Source organism: Pholis gunnellus (genome assembly GCF_910591455.1).
Source record: "Pholis gunnellus genome assembly, chromosome: 2".
Taxonomy (NCBI): domain Eukaryota; kingdom Metazoa; phylum Chordata; class Actinopteri; order Perciformes; family Pholidae; genus Pholis; species Pholis gunnellus.
In genome coordinates, this window is record NC_136536.1 from 13,523,541 (window position 1) to 13,543,317 (window position 19,777).

At 39.0% G+C, this 19,777-nt stretch overlaps 2 protein-coding genes across 4 annotated transcripts; one reads left to right on the plus strand and one right to left on the minus strand.

Annotated features, from left to right (window-relative positions):
* Positions 1-501: 501 nt before the first annotated feature.
* slc26a10 (solute carrier family 26 member 10) lies at positions 502-6,262 on the plus strand (the record flags this gene model as incomplete). Its single annotated transcript, XM_079182084.1, has 18 exons — positions 502-766; positions 1,238-1,348; positions 1,483-1,640; positions 1,786-1,950; positions 2,053-2,205; positions 2,301-2,383; positions 2,474-2,621; positions 2,715-2,828; positions 3,313-3,390; positions 3,484-3,579; positions 4,222-4,328; positions 4,659-4,728; positions 4,875-5,057; positions 5,167-5,221; positions 5,405-5,493; positions 5,599-5,653; positions 5,757-5,863; positions 5,953-6,262. 18 exons carry the CDS (start codon positions 502-504, stop codon positions 5,989-5,991), a joined length of 2,076 nt encoding a protein of 691 aa, XP_079038210.1. The 3' UTR covers positions 5,992-6,262.
* A 3,293-nt stretch (positions 6,263-9,555) lies between these two features.
* b4galnt1a (beta-1,4-N-acetyl-galactosaminyl transferase 1a) lies at positions 9,556-17,753 on the minus strand. Of its 3 annotated transcripts, none has more exons than XM_079182408.1 (11): positions 17,519-17,753; positions 14,770-14,981; positions 14,500-14,682; positions 13,741-13,847; positions 13,562-13,584; positions 13,267-13,447; positions 12,826-12,918; positions 12,542-12,729; positions 12,282-12,422; positions 10,874-11,111; positions 9,556-10,680 (listed from the first exon to the last, which is right to left on the minus strand). In XM_079182408.1, the coding sequence occupies exons 2-11, from the start codon at positions 14,979-14,981 to the stop codon at positions 10,469-10,471; spliced, it is 1,578 nt and encodes a 525-aa protein (XP_079038534.1). In that variant the 5' UTR covers positions 17,519-17,753; the 3' UTR covers positions 9,556-10,468. The 3 variants fall into 3 exon arrangements, with proteins under 3 accessions (XP_079038534.1, XP_079038533.1, XP_079038532.1); XM_079182407.1 differs by having other exon boundaries at positions 13,562-13,599; positions 17,424-17,753; XM_079182406.1 differs by having other exon boundaries at positions 13,562-13,599; positions 17,519-17,752.
* Positions 17,754-19,777: the final 2,024 nt, after the last annotated feature.

The window sequence follows — 19,777 nt, forward strand, 5'->3', positions numbered from 1 at the left end:
TAAGACTTTGATCTCGTCGGGCGTTTCACAGTGGTATACATTGTATGACTTAATTGTGCCTCCTCTGAGTTTGTACCTCCCGTGTAGCTCTCTGGAGGACATCAAGAAGGATATATTGTGTATAGTGCAAAGAATAGTGTGTGTGTGTGTGTGTGTGTGTGTGTGTGTGTGTGTGTGTGTGTGTGTGTGTGTGAAGGGAGGGGTTGTGAGTGAAGCAAAAGCTGTTGTAAAAATTCTTCCAGCAGTAGGACCCAGAGGATTTTTGTAGGAAAAAAAACTAGACCAGCACACCTTCATGATATCTGAGGCATGACAAAGATGTGGAAAAAAAGTTGTTCAACACCAACAAAAAAGCTTTGAGCCATGTCATTGGCTAAGAAGAGTCTGACAGGAAAATGCCATGGCTCTTGAGGTCAGCGCGGAGTCTGCTATAAATTGCAACAGACCTTCACTGACTCTGCAGCAGGGTGAACTATCATCGCTCATCTTATCAGAGGCAATATGAGCGCTTCTGTGGCCGTGTACAGGAATATTTACACGGAGGACCGCTTTAAACAGGCCTACGGCTCCGATGATAACACGAGTGGAAGTTTGCGGCTCCGGGAAAAGCTCGCAGGGAAGTGCAGGTGTTCAAGGCGAGCCTGCCTTCACCTGTTGAGGGAGAGAGTGCCCATTTTTGACTGGCTGCCAAAATACAGACTAAAGAAATGGATGTTAGGAGATACTATAGGGGGACTGACAGTTGGTATTCTTCACATTCCACAAGGTGAGTTATGTATTATCGTGATCAACGGGCAAATAAGGCTCGTTTTGTCTTACATTACTTCAGTATTTTACATTATTATAACAAGTAAATAATTTCATTTAGAATCAACTGAGCCAGGATTTTATTATAATGATTATACCTTAACAATAATATGATACAAAAATGATGATGATTGTAACCATAATAATAATAATGAGAAAAGTCAACAATACACAGTTATTATTATGATTATATTCATATTGATAATTATACAAAGAAACAACCACAAGGCTAAACTGTCAAAATTGACATGGTCACAGGGTAGATACTACATACACTATATTTCTTCTATTATTATTTTTTTGTACTCAGTTAACTTCACATACTTCAGCCATATAAACCTATATAAGTACAGATTTTACATTCTGAACATACATTAGAAAAAATGTGTTTTCTGCTAAACTGTGTTTTTGAATTTCCTTCCCGATGCAGGCATGGCCTTCGCGTTACTCACATCCGTAGCACCAATATTTGGCCTTTACACCTCTTTCTTCCCCGTGGTTCTCTATATGTTTTTTGGCACAGGTCGCCATGTGTCCACAGGTAAGACTTGTGTCATATCATCTGTATATTCTAGATGAGCTTCATTGATCAGCAGGGTTACATTATCTAATGCTTGCATCCAGAACTCGACGCTCTCCACTGTTACTGAGATGCTGCTGTATGTCTGTTCTCAGGTACCTTTGCTGTGGTGAGTCTGATGACTGGTTCTGTGGTGGAGCAGCTGGTTCCCCATCCTCTGGAGATGAACTCAAGTTCGCCCGAAGCGGCCGACTTTGAGGCCCAGAGGATTGGAGTTGCGTCAGCTGTAGCGCTCCTCTCAGGAATTATCATGGTAAGACGGATGCACAACCTCTATGGATTTAACACAAAATGAAAAAACAATGCAACTGTGACGGCAGACCTGTCTTTTTATGAACGCCGGCGGACTTGATTCCCCAACACAGCTCATAATTATGTGTTAATCTCTTGTGCCCCAGCTCTGTATGTTCGGTCTTCAGCTGGGCTTCCTGTCCACCTATCTGTCAGAGCCAATTGTTAAGGCTTTCACCAGTGCTGCTGCCTTCCATGTTACTGTCTCACAGCTGCAAAGCATGCTGGGGCTGCGGCTCCCTCGCCACACCGGGACTTTCTCCCTCTTCAAGGTAGGCGGCGTTTCTCGATGAAATCTCGATGGTCTAATCCACCATGTTGTTATTTGGGGGTTTTGTGCTTTCTGCTCACAGCTCACCTACTCTTGTGTTCAGACTTTAGCGTCAGTGATGGAGAACCTGCCCCACACCAACATGGCTGAGCTGCTGATCTCCTTGGTGTGTTTGGCTGTTCTAGTGCCAGTTAAGGAGATCAACATGCGTTACAAACAGCACCTTCGTACGCCCATCCCTGTGGAGATCCTCACGGTTAGTCAACTGCATTTATGAATGTGCAGGGTACATTTGCTATTTACAATGTAATCAACAGGTTATAAGTAATGGTTTTATACTTGTTTCTTCAGGTGATTATTGCTACAGGTGTGGCCTATGCCTTCTCGCTGGACTCTACTTACGACATTGAGATAGTTGGTCACATCCCAGCTGGGTAATCTTTTTGGATTTGAAAAAAAAAACAGGCCTGAACACTGAGCTCAGTAGCTTTTAGGAGTTTGACTTTTAATTAATCTCTCCTCAGATTCCCAAAGCCACAGATGCCTACCTTGAGCACCTTCCCCGACATTGCTGGCGACACCATAGCAATAACATTTGTGGGTTATGCTGTGTCGGTCTCTCTGGCAATGATCTATGCCGATAAACATGGATATTCCATAAATCCCAACCAGGTAAAGTGTGAACATTTCCCAGCTGCTTGTTGACATGTTAGACTTTCACCAATGTGTTAACTTTTTTTGTATGGAACCTGTGCTTTATTTCAGGAGCTCCTGGCTCACGGTATCTCCAACACGGTGTCTTCTTTTTTCACATGCTTCCCCAGCTCAGCCACTCTTGCTACCACTAATATACTGGAGAGTGCTGGAGGATACACACAGGTAGTGTATACATGATATCCAGTCAGTTCTGTGTGTCACATTCATTAGCCACTGGTAGGCTTTTTGTATTATAAAGGTGCAATCCGCAATTCAAATATCAACAGAAGGGTCACACCAAGGAAACTAAATGAAAACACTTCACTCTCAAATAGTTTGAAAGGTCATTTTTATGTTACTGTGTTTACTGATTGTATATTTAATTATGATCAACAGATAAATACAAAATGTTGGTTTTCAATCTATAATATCTGTTCTTTTATGTATTTGAATGCACCTTCAATTTATGCTGCCAAAGATAACAGATTGGGGTTTTATGAGTACTAATCCACTTGAATGCAGTTTACATCCAACTGTTTGGAGTTTTTTCTGCATCCCACAATATGGAAGCTCAACATGCAAGAAAATCCTTAAACAAGGAGCAACGCTACCGGGATTTTCAGTAAGGGATGTGTGTGTTGTGTGTGTTGTGTGTGTGTTCCTGCAGCTCTCCGGCTTGTTCACAAGTCTGGTTGTTCTGATTGTCCTGCTTCTGATTGGACCGCTGTTCTACTTCCTACCAAAGGTGTGTTTAATATGTGTGTGTCTGTCTGTACAAAAATGAGAGAAAAAGAAATGGAAAGTTTACTCCTCTCATCCTTTATCTCTCTCCCCCCAGGCAGTGTTGGCATGTATCAACGTCACCAGCCTCAGGCAGATGTTCCTCCAGTTCCAGGACTTACCTGATTTGTGGAGAATCAGCAAGATTGACTTTGTAAGACAATAGATTAATACAACAATATAAGTATTCCTCGAAATGGTCTCCATGCATGACAATAAAGCACAACAGACTGAAAGGAAGATGATATAATCAGCTCCCTATATTTACCATTAGGTCAACAACTGACCCATAAAGCAAAGCTAATTGGTTTTATCAGTATCTGCTCAGGCTGTGGTCCTTTTACAAAGCATTAAAGAATTCCTTAATTCACCTCATCTGGACTCATATATGATGTGCCTTTAGCAACACATTACCTTTTTAATTTGGAATTTAAATGGAAGACAACCACTTACAACTGGATTTAATTCTTGTGATTATTTGTAACACAAGTGTTTACTGGTAATTTTAGCTGGAGCTGAGTGAGGTCACACAGGTTTTTATTGTCTGAATCCGCTGCAGTTTAGCTGCCTGCTGATCAATTAATGACTCATCTTAAAATGATAATGGTTATGTCACAGGTGCAAGATTATTTGAAGCACTTTTCCAACCAATGAGAATCAGTTATCAACCAGGCCATGCTATCGTGAGCTAGTAGAGCACAAGTTGCACACACTGGAATATTATTTTCACTGACGCGCCTCCATTGTTAATTGTTATATATCCTGACATGACAATATGTTATTTTGGCTTGTGTAGATGGTTTGGGTGGTAACCTGGCTCTCTGTAGTGGTCCTCAACGTGGATCTTGGCCTAGCTATCGGAGTGGTTTTCTCTATGATGACCGTCATCTGCCGCACACAAAGGTACATTTTCCATTCCCTCTGCACGAATACTATGACGCAATCCAGATAGTGCTCTTGCCAATAACTCTATATCGTACGAAATACCATGGATATCTGCGACATGAACTGAGAAGATCACACTTATCTGCGGCAAGAAGAGTAGGTTTTATAGGAATTAGAAAGCTCCAGAAACAACCAAATTATAATTGACAAGGACATTGAGAGTGTTATATATGTATCGGAGGTCTGAACTAACATTCATCAGTAGAGGATCACTTTATACTTGTCAAGCTATGTAGATCACAAGCTATGATGTGGTTAACTAAAGTTGATGAATGTTGGTTCCAACAGGGCTGGTTGTTCAGTGCTTGGTCGGGCCAGCAACACAGAAATTTACAGACCTCTGGAGAACCACAGCAAGGTGACTGTTAACCACTTATTGTTATTAAACTGACATTTGTTGTACTTTAAATTGTAGTTTCTGATTCCAACAACTGAAATTCACAATCTCAGAGACGATGCAGCCCATCCAAGAATAAAGTTGGGACGATCCTGTTTTCCTTTCAGTGCTATGAGATACCTGGAGTGAAGATCCTGACTTACAACGGGCCTATTTACTACGGCAACCGTAGCTTCTTCAGGGAGGAAATGAGCAGGCTGCTAGGCCTGACGCCAGAGAAGATCCGCAGCTGGGAGAAAGCCAGAAAGGCCCTGGAGAAAATGGAGCGAGAGGCTACTGTCAGCACTGTGGTACAACTACTAGAATTACTAAATGAGCTGCATTATAACAAATATGAAGTTCACACTGTAAAATTTGATTTTGTGTCTTATTGTTTTTTCTCCCTCCATTGTTGTTTAGGAAGGAGGAATCGCAAACACATCATTTTCATCAGAAAATGAGTTCTTTAAATCTGGTAAATAATGAGCGTGGGCCATACGAAAACTAAAAACTATATATTTTAAATACGGATATCTACAATAGTTCTTTGGCCATTACAAATTACATTTTTTTTCGATTGCTCTATTTACATTTTTGGTAGACATGTGCTGCAGATAATTTCAAGCTTTCCTTTCATTACCGTTTTTCTTTTCTGTAGAAAAATCTAAGAGTGATGTTCAGGCAGTGCTAATCGATTGTAGCAGTGTGACATTTGTTGATGTTGCTGGAGCAAGACTCTTTACACAGGTTAGTCTAAAGCAAGACATTATGTTTCAAACTTCCCCGGATGGGGTTCTCTCTATTTCTTTGTGCAATGTCTCAACATGATTGATTGCTTTTGTCTTTTTGCAGATGTGTACTGAATGCCACAAAGTTGGAGTTCATGTATATTTGTCAAACTGCAATGGTAAGGCCTGTATCTAAGTGATTGCTTTCCTAATGGTATTCTATGTTTATAGTTTATTCACTTGCATGCAGTGAATGCTTATCAATGATTTCTATCCCCTCAGAGAGCGTCTTAAAGATCCTAACATCAAGTGGTCTAATGACCTACATGAGCCCTCAGCATATTTTTGTTACTGTTCATGATGCAGTGATGTACATTCAACAGCAGAAGGTAAGCTAGAGAGGAGACATTTTCACAAATATTCAAAAGATGTTCATTTCTAATTACTTACCAAAAGCAACTTCTGTCGTCTGATGTAGGAAAAACATACAGAGAACACCACGACTGTCTGGGTATGAGCCAGGAGGACAGTGAGGGGTCATGCTCCCATCAACCAAGTGTCTTGGACTAAGAAGACAGAAGAGGGCAAATGGGTCTTATACATTTTGTTCTATAAGCAGAGACTATGTTTCTCTGCTGTAAGCAGTGTACCATTATATACCAGTGTTTCAAAGAAACAGAAGCGTGTTGTAGCACATCATGAATTACAATAATTATTACATACAGTGTTACCACTTTTCTCACAAATATTGGACTCTCTTCTGGTACACTTTAATCTGATTTTAGTACACGGTCACAAATTCAGAGGGCTTTAAATAAGATCAGACATAAAAAAACAGACATTCTCCTCGTATATTTAGTGTAGAAAAGAAAGAAAATGCAAATAAGTAATTTTGTCCTGTGACCATAAAACTGCATATGACAATTGTTCTTTCTTTTATTGTTGTATATACTGGAATATTAGCATAATGGTATTTATTTAGTTTCTGTGTGTTGTTTGCAATACAGATTGAATATAAAGTGCACTGAATAGTTTGTTAAATACTTTATGTATTTATATTTAAAAAAAATATGTGCTTGAATATGCAACTATGTAAAGTAAATTCCAACTCATACGACCTTAAAATGTTCTCTCTTTGAACTCCAGAGAGACTGCACAAAATATTTTATGAAATTACTTTCGTATTTGTCAGCAACTGTGCCATCCAGTGGCTGTTTTGACCATAAATGTATATCAAAAAACAACTTCTTGGTGATTCATAATGAACCATTAAATTGAGTTAGGTTTCTACATCAATACTTGGTTTACCATGGTTATTAGGTGTGAATACATTTTAGGGGAAAACACAGTGTGGAATGTGAAGCACGCCACTCTGTCGTATTTTGAAGAGAGAAGAAGAGCAGTCTTTGTATTTGGTGAGGTTCCGTAGACCGGCGTGTCTGCACTGAGATATAATGAAATATGAGAAATGCATTATTCAAATGACACAAAGACAAAGGTTTTCATTTGTACCAGGGGGAAAGTAGGACCACAGGTCATTAGTTCTGCCAAATTCTGGTTTATTTAACATGCATCAGGCAAGCTAGTGGTGTCAATTCATGTATATTTTCTTTTAAACTTAAAATCACATTACATGCAACTTTTTGATCCAGCCTGTCAACCACTTTCTACAGAAAGAAAGATGTTCATAAACCAAGTCTGACAAAACCTTCTGAAAGATGGACAAGATATGTGTTACCAGTAGCTGTAAATGCCATTACATAGATTGGAAGTGATGTCTTAGCTCACAGCCATTTTGTCCTCTGCTGTCCAACAGTTAAAGGTTTTCCCCCACTGCTACACATGATAATCCTGTTACTTTGACCTGATAAAACTATATGCAGTGTGAGTTCAAAACCAGGATGAAAAAGGGAAAAAAAACCTAATTATTTCCTTGCTTGATGTTGGATAGCCAAGTTATTAATTTTTTCCAGTGCATATTTCAAAGAGGCCTCTAGACACTGTACCCTTTGGGTTTTCCCTTTAAAGCTCAAGGAGTGTTTCACTAATTGGCAGGAAGTAGTCCACTTCAATTAGAACATGGTACACAAGGCTCTGGCCAAATGTTTACTAAGCCAGATTCTACCGGCAGACCTACTAACTGTACACAAACATAAAACCCGGCAAACTCCTCCGGGAAGGTCAGTGATTGAATGACAAAGCTTTGATTAATGAAAAAGTGCTTACAGGTATCATGTACATGTTCTAACAGTTATTTTAATTGACCCACGCATAGTGGAGTGAAAAAACCCAAACAAATGGGAAAAAAACAGGAGAAATCAGTGGAATAATATTTACAAAAGGATAAAACAATAAGTCATTTATATTATTTCTTATTAATGTAAGTGCAGAAACAGCAGAAAACAGCAAGCGTTGAGATGTACTGGTAAACACAGGCACTGTAATCCAACCATGTGGGCTCATAATTACTATGAAAATACTAATACTGCTAGTACTTATTATACTGATACCAGTACTACTACTAGTAGTAGTATATTACTTATGATGATAATCATGTTAGGGTCCTCAAAAACAAGGTAGGAAATCATTCAACTTGTGTGGCATTATTCTCTGATCTTTTGTTTCCATCTTGTGGTGAAACATTGGAATGACAGTCAGTTGTCACCATAGTAATAATACCTTAAACAAGAAGTTTATTAACTTCTTTATTTATCCTTGTTGGAAACAAATAGGAGCACACATCAAGCAATCAGAAAGACATCTTATTACTGTGGTGGCAATGTATCGTTTTCACCTCCCTGCGAGAAATAACCGTGATGAAAAAACTCTCAAATGTCCAAGTATTTATTGAACAGACACTTAGAATAATTCAGCTGAATGGATAGAGCTCTCTCCCTACGTATGGTTCATTCATTGGGAGAGAGCTCTATCCATTCAAGGGCCCAGGCATCCAGGCCAAGGTCCCAGCCTTGGTACGTGCTTGGTATTGTTATGTTCAAAAGTTTCTCAAACAGAGGAGAAGAAGACCACAGAAGACACCCCCCTTCCGTCGGCTATCTTCTTGACCCATTCCTCCCTCCTTGAAGGCTGTGCTCAGAAACCTTTCAATAACATCCCCCTCTCTCTGTTTTTTATTACTTTATGGCGGTGTCATAAATTCTCTGGTTTCTCTCACAGTGCACAACACATTCAGTAACTCCTTTTAGTTTAAACCTTCTACAAGTAAACATATTGTAACATAATATCCATGCTAGGAGCGCTATTAAAACTTAAATTCCTGACAGTATTCATGGAAGAGGGTTAAGTGGTGAGATCAGAATGACACAACAGCAAGCCAGACATAAAATACCTTCGACTTGATAACATTTATTAATTGGGTTTGGTGAGTTTGGATGGCCTCGTCTGCATATGTTCAGGTTTAAGTGATACAAGTTATATCTAAAGAACAACATGATAAATTGTCACAACAATTACCTGTAACTCTATGGTGGAATACTTATTCATTACTTAAGTAAAAGTACTAAAACCATAATGTAAAAATACTCAATTATAAGTAAAAGTTCCTCTTTCAAAATACTACTTGAGCTAAAGAACAGAAATGAAAAGTCTATTGCCAGTATGAGGATCTTTAAACGGCCATAAAATAGTACAAAGGTAGGCTATAAATCATCACACTCTTCATTCGGGTAATTGAATACTGAAATGAATGTTTTGCTACCAAACCCAAGTGCAATTTCTCAAAATCTTCGCTTGAAAATGAGTTTAATTTGCTTAAGACCAAAGTGACAAAAGCTCTCTAATAAACATCACGCAGTTATACTGAAGTTATACCAAAGAGACGGACACCTGACCGTAATAAATGCAACACAAAACCTATTTCATATATTTTTTTTATTTCACTGTATTTTGTAGAGAACATATCTAAAAAAAAGCATAGAAAAGCATAATTATCTCAAATGAGTGCATGCAACTTAATGTGCATTTCATTGTTTTTCTTTGTGTAGCATAAATGGACCAGACCACTCTGCGTTACCTTAGGCAACCCTGTGATGACAATAAATGAACCTTGAACCTTGAATGATAAGCTTGATGACTTTCTCACTTTTATTATTTAAAGAACAGAGTACAAGCTTGTCAAATGTTTAATAACTGAAAATATAGTTCAACGGTGTAATTTCTATTCAGTTTACTTGCACAGCAAGACATCACTTTTTCAGTTTTTACACCTACACAGCCAAGTGCAAAAATACAGTGTCACAATACATTCAAAACATGTTATAAACATACATGTTACCTGAGTAAAAAAACATGATAAATCCATGAGCCATGTTTTTTATTGGGAAAACAACAAATATGATAAATAAGGCCTTTGAGTGGCATAACATACATGTTAAGCTGTTGCCAGTGCAGTGCAACATGTCACATGACACATATAGCTAAACAAATAGTATTATTTAAAGTTCACATCATTTGATATAAAAATAAAATCTGACATTCGTAGATGCAGCAACAGATACTTTCCCACCGTACTGTCTCTGAGGTGAATCTGAGGGGAATCTGAGGTGAATTACTCATTAACAATTCCAGGATATTCATGCCACTTATTGCACAGGTCATTTAATGATTTACAGAATTTGAGCCCATCTGGCAGGGCTGTGGGTGTTTGTTAGACGAAAAAGGTTGGTAAGCATTGATTACATCATACTCGGCTTGATTAGTGAACGTTGGTTCCTCTACAGATTGTGTCGTTTTATTTTTTTCAAGTCACTTTAGATATGGATATCAACACAGTGCATTAAAGATATCATGATACTTTGACCAAAGAATTGTAATCTATTCATAGAAAAAAAGTCCACCAGTCCACACAATCTTAACAGCAAGTAAACTGTAAAATATAACAATATCATTTTCTGCAGTCTTCACTTCACCTGAAAACAATAATTTCCCATTTTCCCTCACATTTAGCCAACAAACAGACATGTTCAGCACACGTTTCAATGACTGGTCATGCACTTGAACCTGTTCTTGAAGTAGAAGTCTTCCTTATGAACGTCATTATCAGCAGTGGAAGATGAATAGCGGAATTTGTCATAAGCCTTTTGTGAGTCTGTTTTACTCCAGGGTAGAATGATCTTCGATGCGTGGCTTACAATGACGTCACTACACGAGCCAATGTGGAGGGAGCCCAGAGCGTCGATGAAGAACTCTGCAGTGCCAGAAGAAAATTTAGTTTGAACAATCCTTCCTTGAATTTTCCTTGGTTTTGTTCCTTATATATATATCTTTCCATTCTGCAGCAACTCAACATTTGTATCACAGCTGTATAGTGTGTAGAGAAAATAGCTAATATAAACTGCTATGTTAATACATTTGATAGCCAACGTTACAGATAGACTCACCTAGATGACCGTGCCGGGCCAGACGGGGATTGAATCCCACCTGCTGCACCTTGTCTGTCCTCCCTAGGAAGAAGTTGATGACTGCATCAGCAACCACACAGTTGGGAAATCCCTCGATGACATGGTGATATCCATCTCTGATATGTAAACAGTCACCCTCCTCTCCCCCTTCTTCCACTGAAATGGTGTGACGGTAAGTTGCAGTGTAACCTGTCGCCTCTCTCACTGCACCACCGACCTGAAGTCGTTAAGACAGCAAAAATGTAAAGACAATGAAATAAATGTGTGAAGATAGACACAGTCAAGTCACACGCTGGATGACGTAATACATCTATTATCATGTAACCGCTTATCCTTTCACGGTACATTGACATTGAGACATTGGGTGATGACAGAACATGCTGGATAGGTTGTCATATTATCACAGGGCTGACACATAGAGACAGACAACAATGCACGCTTACATTCAAACCTACGGGGAATTCTACGAACAGGCTTCAACTAGCCTGAGCTAAGATTAATAGAATCTGCCACTTCTTTGGTCTGTGGGAGAAAACCCACGTTGACACGAGGAGAACACGCAAACTCCACAGCCCCACAATTTAATACAAGTGGGATGAAAAGATGAAAAAGCAGCCGGATGAACATAATAACTCACTCTCATGCCATCTTAATCTCTAAAGGGAAGTGGTCAACCACTTAGAGAACATCCTTCTTTTTGAGGAACTGTCGGCAGTGTGGCTCATATTACACAACTTCCTGCTTCTTTGCAAGTGTACTAATACAATCACAGTCTAAACACAGCAGAGGCAGAGTGCAAGCAGGAGAGGCAGGCAGGTAGCCAGTTGAATTATTTAATTTAGGCTGAATTAAATCATTGAACAGGTTTATTAAAGTCCTTTTCTATTTTTTGTCAGAGCATTTAATGTATTAATTGCTGTCGGGCTGTAAAAAGAATTTCAACAAACATAACACATTTTCTTTTCGGAAGAACATTACATTTAATGTCACATTTAAAAGTGTATCTATATATGTAGTATGCTCTAGCGCAAGTGCTGCACAAGTCAATAAAACATGTATAAGACCAAGTGCCACAATAATACCCTACCAAGGTTTACAGCCCAAGTTTTGACCGAGGGACAGCCAGCAACGGGTAGAGTAGGGGTGAGAAGCTCAAGAATTAGTTTGGAAGTTTGATTATGGAGAGTCATCTAAGTGCTAAACAGAATCTCAAAATGAATGTATTTCCTGCCTGCTGCACCTATGAAAATATGCTCTGTGTGGTATGAGTGCAAATTCAAAAACTTTCAAGTTGGCAGAGTATTTATTCATACAACAATATGCAGTCACCATCAGAACAGCAGATATCGCCCACACACATTGCACTGTCTCTGGGCATGAAACTCACCAGATCCAGAGAAGTCTTTTCCAAGATGTCCACCATCCTCTCCACCTTGGTGTTTGCAGTGAAGAGGAAATCATCATCCACCCAGAGCACATATTTTGTTAACGCTTGAGACACTGCCAGGTTTCGTCCTGCAAACCAACCCTGTATATAGTAGATGAAGGTTGATCAACACATAGAAAACTGTGCTGGTTAATAATTGCAATCCATGATACTTGATATTTTATTGTAAATTTCAATATGATTCTATAAAACTTTTTTACCTTTCCAAATGGCATGATGTAATGATCAATGTGAGGCCCGGTCACTGACTGTGGGTGTTCATTATCATCTGCTATCACTATGGTGACGGTGGGATAATATTGACGAATGCTGTCAATGAGGTCTTTGAGTTTGTCATAGCGTAGAAAGGTCTTGGTGACGATGGTAACAAGAGCACTAATATTGTACTCTAAATAGAAGGAGAAAAAAATGCTAAAACATTGCAGTAGGGCATTTAAACACTTTGCATAAAAATAAATTGATAATGACATAACTGCTCACAAACCTCTTTGATATCCAGAGTTGTACAGTTTAGGTATGGTTCCATGTCCAACTTTAATAGTGAAAAATGACTGGTGAACGTCAGTGGAAAACTGAACTGCAGAACAGAATTGGGATAAGAGATGAAGCAGTGCATATTTCTATCATTGTTAACACAACTGTCATGTCAAGCTGTAATTGCCTATGCACTGCAGTCCTTGTCACTTCTATAATAGTAATTATGAAATTGTATCTGAATGTAATATATTTCACAGATATAAAGTATGTATATTGTATTGATTAATACTCCCTTACCTCATTACCATAATGTCTATTGGTTCATTACTTATTGATTCAAAGTGTTGTGTATTACCTCTGATCATTAGGATGGAACTCTATAAGGCTGAACAGGTAAACATAACATTCTACTTTTAGTATCAAGATAGTATCCACATGATGACTTTACCTGTATCTGCTGTCTTGGGATGAAAAACAGTGTTTGTATAGGTGACGAACTGCAGCTGCCTGTTCAGAGCGGAGAGAAGAGGACTAGAAAGTGTCATGTGCTTCTCTCCTTCTCCTTTAATAGAGACCCCGTCCACTGTAGCAGCAACATCTAAAGTCCCCAATGTTGCCGTCAAATAGACCTGGCGCACCAATTGCATGGTTTTGAGGAAAAAAAGAAACAAACAAGTTTAACATTTAGACAGAAAAAAGTGAGTTTGTTTATCCCAAAGAAAACCACAAAGTAAAGAAACTACCGTATGGCTGGATCCTGTTTCTTCTTTAAGACCCAAACCTATGGGAAGAAAGAAATTACTACTGGGAATATCAAGATGTGATGATGGTGACGCATTTTGACTAACAGACCAAAAGTAGGTGAAGATGTAATGTATAAGCTTTGATATCATGTATAGTGTAATGTTAGATATGCTTTTACCAGGAATGATGATCGTTTTGAGGGGTCGCACCTCCACGCCCTGGGTAGGATACTGAAGAGGATTGTTGGCCTCAGCTACAATAAGTGCATCTGCAGGATTGTAGGACCTTTACAAACAGAACATATTAGAGGGGAAAGTATCTGTATTTCTACACCATAGTCCTATTTGTTACTTTGATCACAGACTGCACACAGAGAAGACACATTGCGAATTTGATGTATGGTTCAAGTACATTAAAATCTGCATCACATAGCTCATAAGTTAAACTAATGAAATCCAGTTGCCTTTTAGTTAGATTTAGACGTCTGAGAATACATTTTCCTCTTTCCTTTGCTTGATTAATTTTGTAAATTAAATATGTTTTACTTTGGACTGCTGGAAGACAAAACAAACTATTTCAATATGTACTTTTGGGCTCTGGGACACTGTGGTAGTTTTCACTACTTTTTCACTATTGTTAACATCAATAATCTAAATAATTATCAGCTCTACTAATGCTGAGAATCTTCATAGACATGCAGCAGGTTTAAGTCCCTGGAATCAGCATCACAAACAACCTGACATGGTCACCACACATCAATACACAAGTATCAGCTACTTTATCACAACTTCAGAGCAGTTTATTTCCTCAGGCTGTGAGACTTTAAAAAAGCTTTGTACCTTGCACTGTCTTCTAAAACAAGTGATTCCCGCTGACAGTTACCTGAGTACACAAGGGTGTGTTCACTGAGTCACATGGTTCATCAGTTAAACTTTACCTTGTCTGAAAGCGGCTGTACTCCTGAGCTCTGTGACGCTTCACGCCCCTTGGGTCAGGATGGGACTCTAAGAAGGCAAGCTCAATGTTGTGGGCCCACACACGTGGGAACAGCAGATTGGAGAACGGCAGGCGAAATGTCTCCTCATCAGCCCGGCACACACATGTATTTTGAGCCAAATGACTGTCAGAAAAAATGGCACGGAGTGAGTTTTTAAGGATACAAATGAGAATTCAGAGCAGAATTTAGACATGCTGACTTACAACTAACCATGCCACATCATCCTTTATATGGTAGGGAATGTCATGATAGCCACTGATGGTGTCTTGGAGTTTCCCTTCAAGGAGTTCTTGTATTTCACCCCCCTGTCTTTGCCGTATGTCAACTCCTGAGCTGGTCCCAGGGCTCCAAGCACAAAACAGGAATAGCAATAGTCCACTGATCAAAAGCAGTCCAAGACACTTCTTACAGGTGGCACGCATCTAGAATGAAGATTAAAGGAAATGTCAAAAGGGTATACATATAGACCTCACAGGATAAGGAAAACAAAGGGGCATGTAAAAGAGGTCCTGTCTTTCACATGGGAATTACTGGCTTTGATTGGATTGTTGACAATTTGACATGAGTCTGGATTTTTCAGTTCTTCATAGCTGGTTTACAATTTATTTGGAGCTGTTGTCAGAAGTCCTGAATTTGAAATTAGCTGGTTCATGTATTGTACATCATTAGCCCTTTAAGATCACTGAACTATAACATTTGAAATTATGACATTTGAATTTAAACTAAATTTGGGTTGTCAAATCTTCATGTATCATGCTGCCAATGCACCATCAAGCTTATTGTTCATAAATCAGCATCAAGACTTGAAGCTCATGTATAATTCAATGAGAACTTAATGATGTCAACAGGATGTGGAGGCTGCATCTGCAGCATTCCGGTCTGCAGTGTTCATCGTGAAGCCTGCTGATATTTTTGTCAGGTGCCACCCGTTTTGAGACTGCAGTTGATGGTGTGTTGGTTTAAAGGTGGTTCATGCATATTCAGCAGAGCGTCATTTGTGTGTGAAATTCCATCCTTCCAATTGAGTGTCTGCTATCTTAAAGATAGCAAGATTGAAATACATTTAGCTCTAGAATTAGAGACTTTTCAATATCAGGTAGAAGACCAAGTAGAAGCTCCGTAAAACCATAAAAGTGTTAAGATGCTAAAATAAAATATGCCATACATTTGACTGAATAAGGATTATGTGTGTGATTGACACAGCACTTAAGCATATCAGCATGCTTCCTCGTTTTGATCTCGTACCACATTCTCACTGCAGCACTTTTTGGCTGTACAGACAGCCCGTTGTCATTCCCAGGGCATCACCGATGCTTTGTCATGGCACCCTTAAGTGTGTGTATGCTCAATTGTTTAACTTTTTCTTAGTTTAGGTATTTATAAACCATGATGTTTTTTCTTAACTTAACTTCACATTTATTACGCGTTAACTGAGACCGTGCGCTGGGCTAACCAGTGCGTTGGAATGAGAACGTGTTCTGGGGAAGAGTAGTGAATAGACTGAGGGGGGAAGTCCATTAGTCCAAAGTAAGAACAATTAACACCTAAATCCCTTCTTCTTTATCCTCTTTTCAGTTGACAAACAACAACACTGCACATGCAGCCAACATCTGGGCTGATCAAATTAATATTTCATGTCGTCTGACAACCTCTGCTCATTCCCCTCTTGCTCTCTGTGATCACTTACACTGCTATAATACTGTTGATTTATTTGTTCTTCTGTTTCTCTGATCAGCCAACAGAATAATTAGTGGTTTACCAGCACTCAGTCCCATGCTGCGGCAATAAAATCATTGTTTTATGCCCACAACAGTGTCTGACAAAATCCACCGGTTAATAACAACAGAGTTAAAATCAAAACTTTACTAGCACAAAGCCACTGACCATCACTGGGCTGGCTCACGTCATAGTTTTTTAAAAACTCAGTTTTCCCCATACATTTAGGCAACTTTGGCTTGAAGCTTAGTTTACAGTGCTCTGAGACCGCCATCATCAACAACGACAAAAGTCTCCAATGCTCTATTGTCTTGGTGAATGGTAACCTTGACATCTATAAGGAACACTCTCCCGCCACAGTATAGTTAGGTAGTTTCCCTTACAGATGTTCAGATGTGTTAAGGCTTCTTTAAATGTCCTTTGCTAGGTGAGGTCTGTGCTGCGACCTCGGTTTTCACAGGGTTTTGAGAACAAGGGTGTTTGTCGGGGTCTGGCCGCACACCATGTCAGCATGTTCATGTCATGAAGAAAATCAAAATGACACCAAGTGTTAGGCCTCCAGAATTTCAAATATGGCTGAAACCTCACTTATTCATCACGGTTTAAAGAAAAAAATATATTTTGACTTTGAAGCAACATAATCAAATTATATTCAATTTCTGTTCCTGAGTTTGCATACTCGGCTACCATGCAAAACAGTCTCCACAAGGTTTGACTGAAGCTACATCAGTAAAAAACACAAACAAAAAAACAGCCCACATACAGTATAATCACCCAACTGAAGAAGCCTCATGCCTTTCCACAACTATCACACAATTACAAAACTCAGGCCATTACAGGCAAATGTTCATGCATTAAAAAAACAAAAGTATTTGTACAAGTTTAAACATGTCTCACACAAGAAAGAGTGTGTAAGATATTTGTGCGGGGCTATTTAAACATTGTATAGTTACAAACATTTTATAGTTATGTCAAATATAGTTCTATATATTATTTACAAGTTAATGATTACGCAAGACACATGTAAAGGATATCTATGGTCAGTTAAACATGGACGGGTTTTTTTTGTGCCAGCACTAACGATCCATGAGAGCTGGAATTACAAACAAAACAAACAACAAAAAAAAAACAATTTTGCCAAAGCATACCCCATTTGTCAAGCGATGAAAGCAGTAATCCAATGCGATATGCCAAACAGTCCAGAAAGAAGAGATATGGACATTTTTCTTAATATTGTTGTTACCGTAGGATAAATATTTCCAGCGCCTTCAAGTCAAGTCCTGTTGCCGGTCGGGTGAAAGCTGTCTGAGCCTGCGAGGCGTGATCCAGTGCGTTCTGGGTCCTGTGAGCTCCAGTTGTTTGGAGCCACTCCTCTTGGACCGCGCGTTAGTAGCGTGGGTCAAATGCTTTGCATAGACAAGTTTGTATTTAAGGCAAATGGCTTCGTAGATAAGCCAGTTTTACCGGTTAAATCGTGGAGGCTTCTACTTGTCAACACATTAGACTAAGCACCACGTTGTCATGCTGCGGAAAGTGAGAAACGTTTCGAAGTGTTTGGATTGTAAAGGCTCCTAGAACTGCACACTTAAAAGTCCAACCAATTCAACTCCTCCCACACAGTCATGGATGCTGTACTTTTAAAATGAGAGAGGGAGCAAGTTTTAAACTAGCCAATTGAACTTGTGTGTAAGAAAACTAACTGATCAGACACAAGTTATTATCCCAATCAGAGTATGTTTTATACCTTTAGAATAATTACAAATATTATAGTTAACTATAGTTATAATCCCATTGATATTAAATTATAGACGTAGTGGCTTTTAAACTACAAGAAAAGATGATCTGATTCACAAATTCAACCCAACTGAGCATTTGTTCATCTGTCAGGGCTGCAATTCCCACTTTAACTGAAGACGTTTATGTTGCACATGGCTCTCCGGTTGTTTCAAAATCTTTACTTTCATTTCTGTTTCCTCATGCCTTGATTACTTCGAAACTTCCTCTTAAGGCGTATGACTCAAGAGCAACGTCTTCAAGCACAGCGTTGTTGCATTCTTTCCGTTCCGTTACACCATTACACCTCCATTTCAAAATGACACTCTCATAAAGAAAATGTTATGAGATGCAACTTTCAAAAATACGAATCTTATTTCTGTGGCCGTATTTAGGTAAAAAAACAAGTACTTTCTGGTTTGGGCCTTTTTTATTTATCCCATGTGTAGTAGCTTTGTGTCTTCAGGGATTCTGCTAGTTCTACTTTTCTATACTTTTTTTTGGTGTCTCTCTATCATATAGCTTCCTGAGTATTTGACCACTTCTCTCTGACCAGATCCACAATGCAACTCCATCGCTCAATGCTGAGTTTCTTCAGTATTTTGTGTCAGTGGTGTCTTTTTGTCATTCATTTTGTGGCTGGTGATATGAGTCATTTCTATTATTGTGTTGTTTTACGGTTTCTTTTCCTGTTTACTTTTACTGTTTGTCATGGACTTAATGATTATGAATCCTGTCTTTAGATGACTGTGCACATGGCTTGGAGTGTCTTTGTGTTCCATGATTAATTGAAATATAAACATCCAGCATGCTGTGTATGTTTAACCACCCACATATTGTATATAAAGTATTCTATTACATTACCCATTCAATAGTCATCCATTCAATATGTAGGCCTATTACTTTGAACTATATTTGTTTACAATTTACAGCAACCTTAAACATTGTATGTTGCCGGACCGGGTATTGTCACGATAGGCTTTGCCTCCTGGCTCCCTCCTAATTACATTAATTCACGTCACCTGCCCAGTCAACCCAGCTGCTTTGCATCTACAAATCACCCAAGAGTATCTACCCCGTTTGCAAATCTACTCGACACCAGATCATTGTTTCAACCTGCTCTGTATCCTGTTTGCTCTCAGCCGCTCAGTGTATTCTGAGTTCTGTTTCCTTTGTTCTTGCATTTGTCTTCCTGTTTCTACAGTTTGGATCACCCTCGCCCTCTTGTCCTTGGATGCCCCTGCTATTCCCTTTGTGTCCACTTTGCATTAAACTCTTTTGTTTTCTGTATTCCCTGGTCATGCTTTTGGGTCCGCCACCACACCCTGTGACAGTTATTGTTGCTTTACAGACTATTTTTAAGCTACTTCTATACATAATAGTGCTATGTTTATGTTTCTCTTTCTATTTTCCTGTAGCTTGCTCTTGGAACTCTGCCTAAGTAACAATTTAAAACCTCAGTCAAATCTTCTGGTTGTGAAGGCTTCTTACAAATATTAAACTGCAACTGAATGGTGTGTTGTGCTTGTTCTATACAGTTGCTCTTACAGGTCAGCTTCTATAGTCAACCTATATAATATATATCTCGATCACATCTCTCATGCATTGTGAACAGAGTTGATGTTTTACAGCTATAATAAAGTCTTATGGTCGATCTTAAACTGTTAGGCTTTGTTAGGGTGAAACCTAGTGGCCAAGCTAAAACTGAACAGCTTTACCCCTCTTCCTT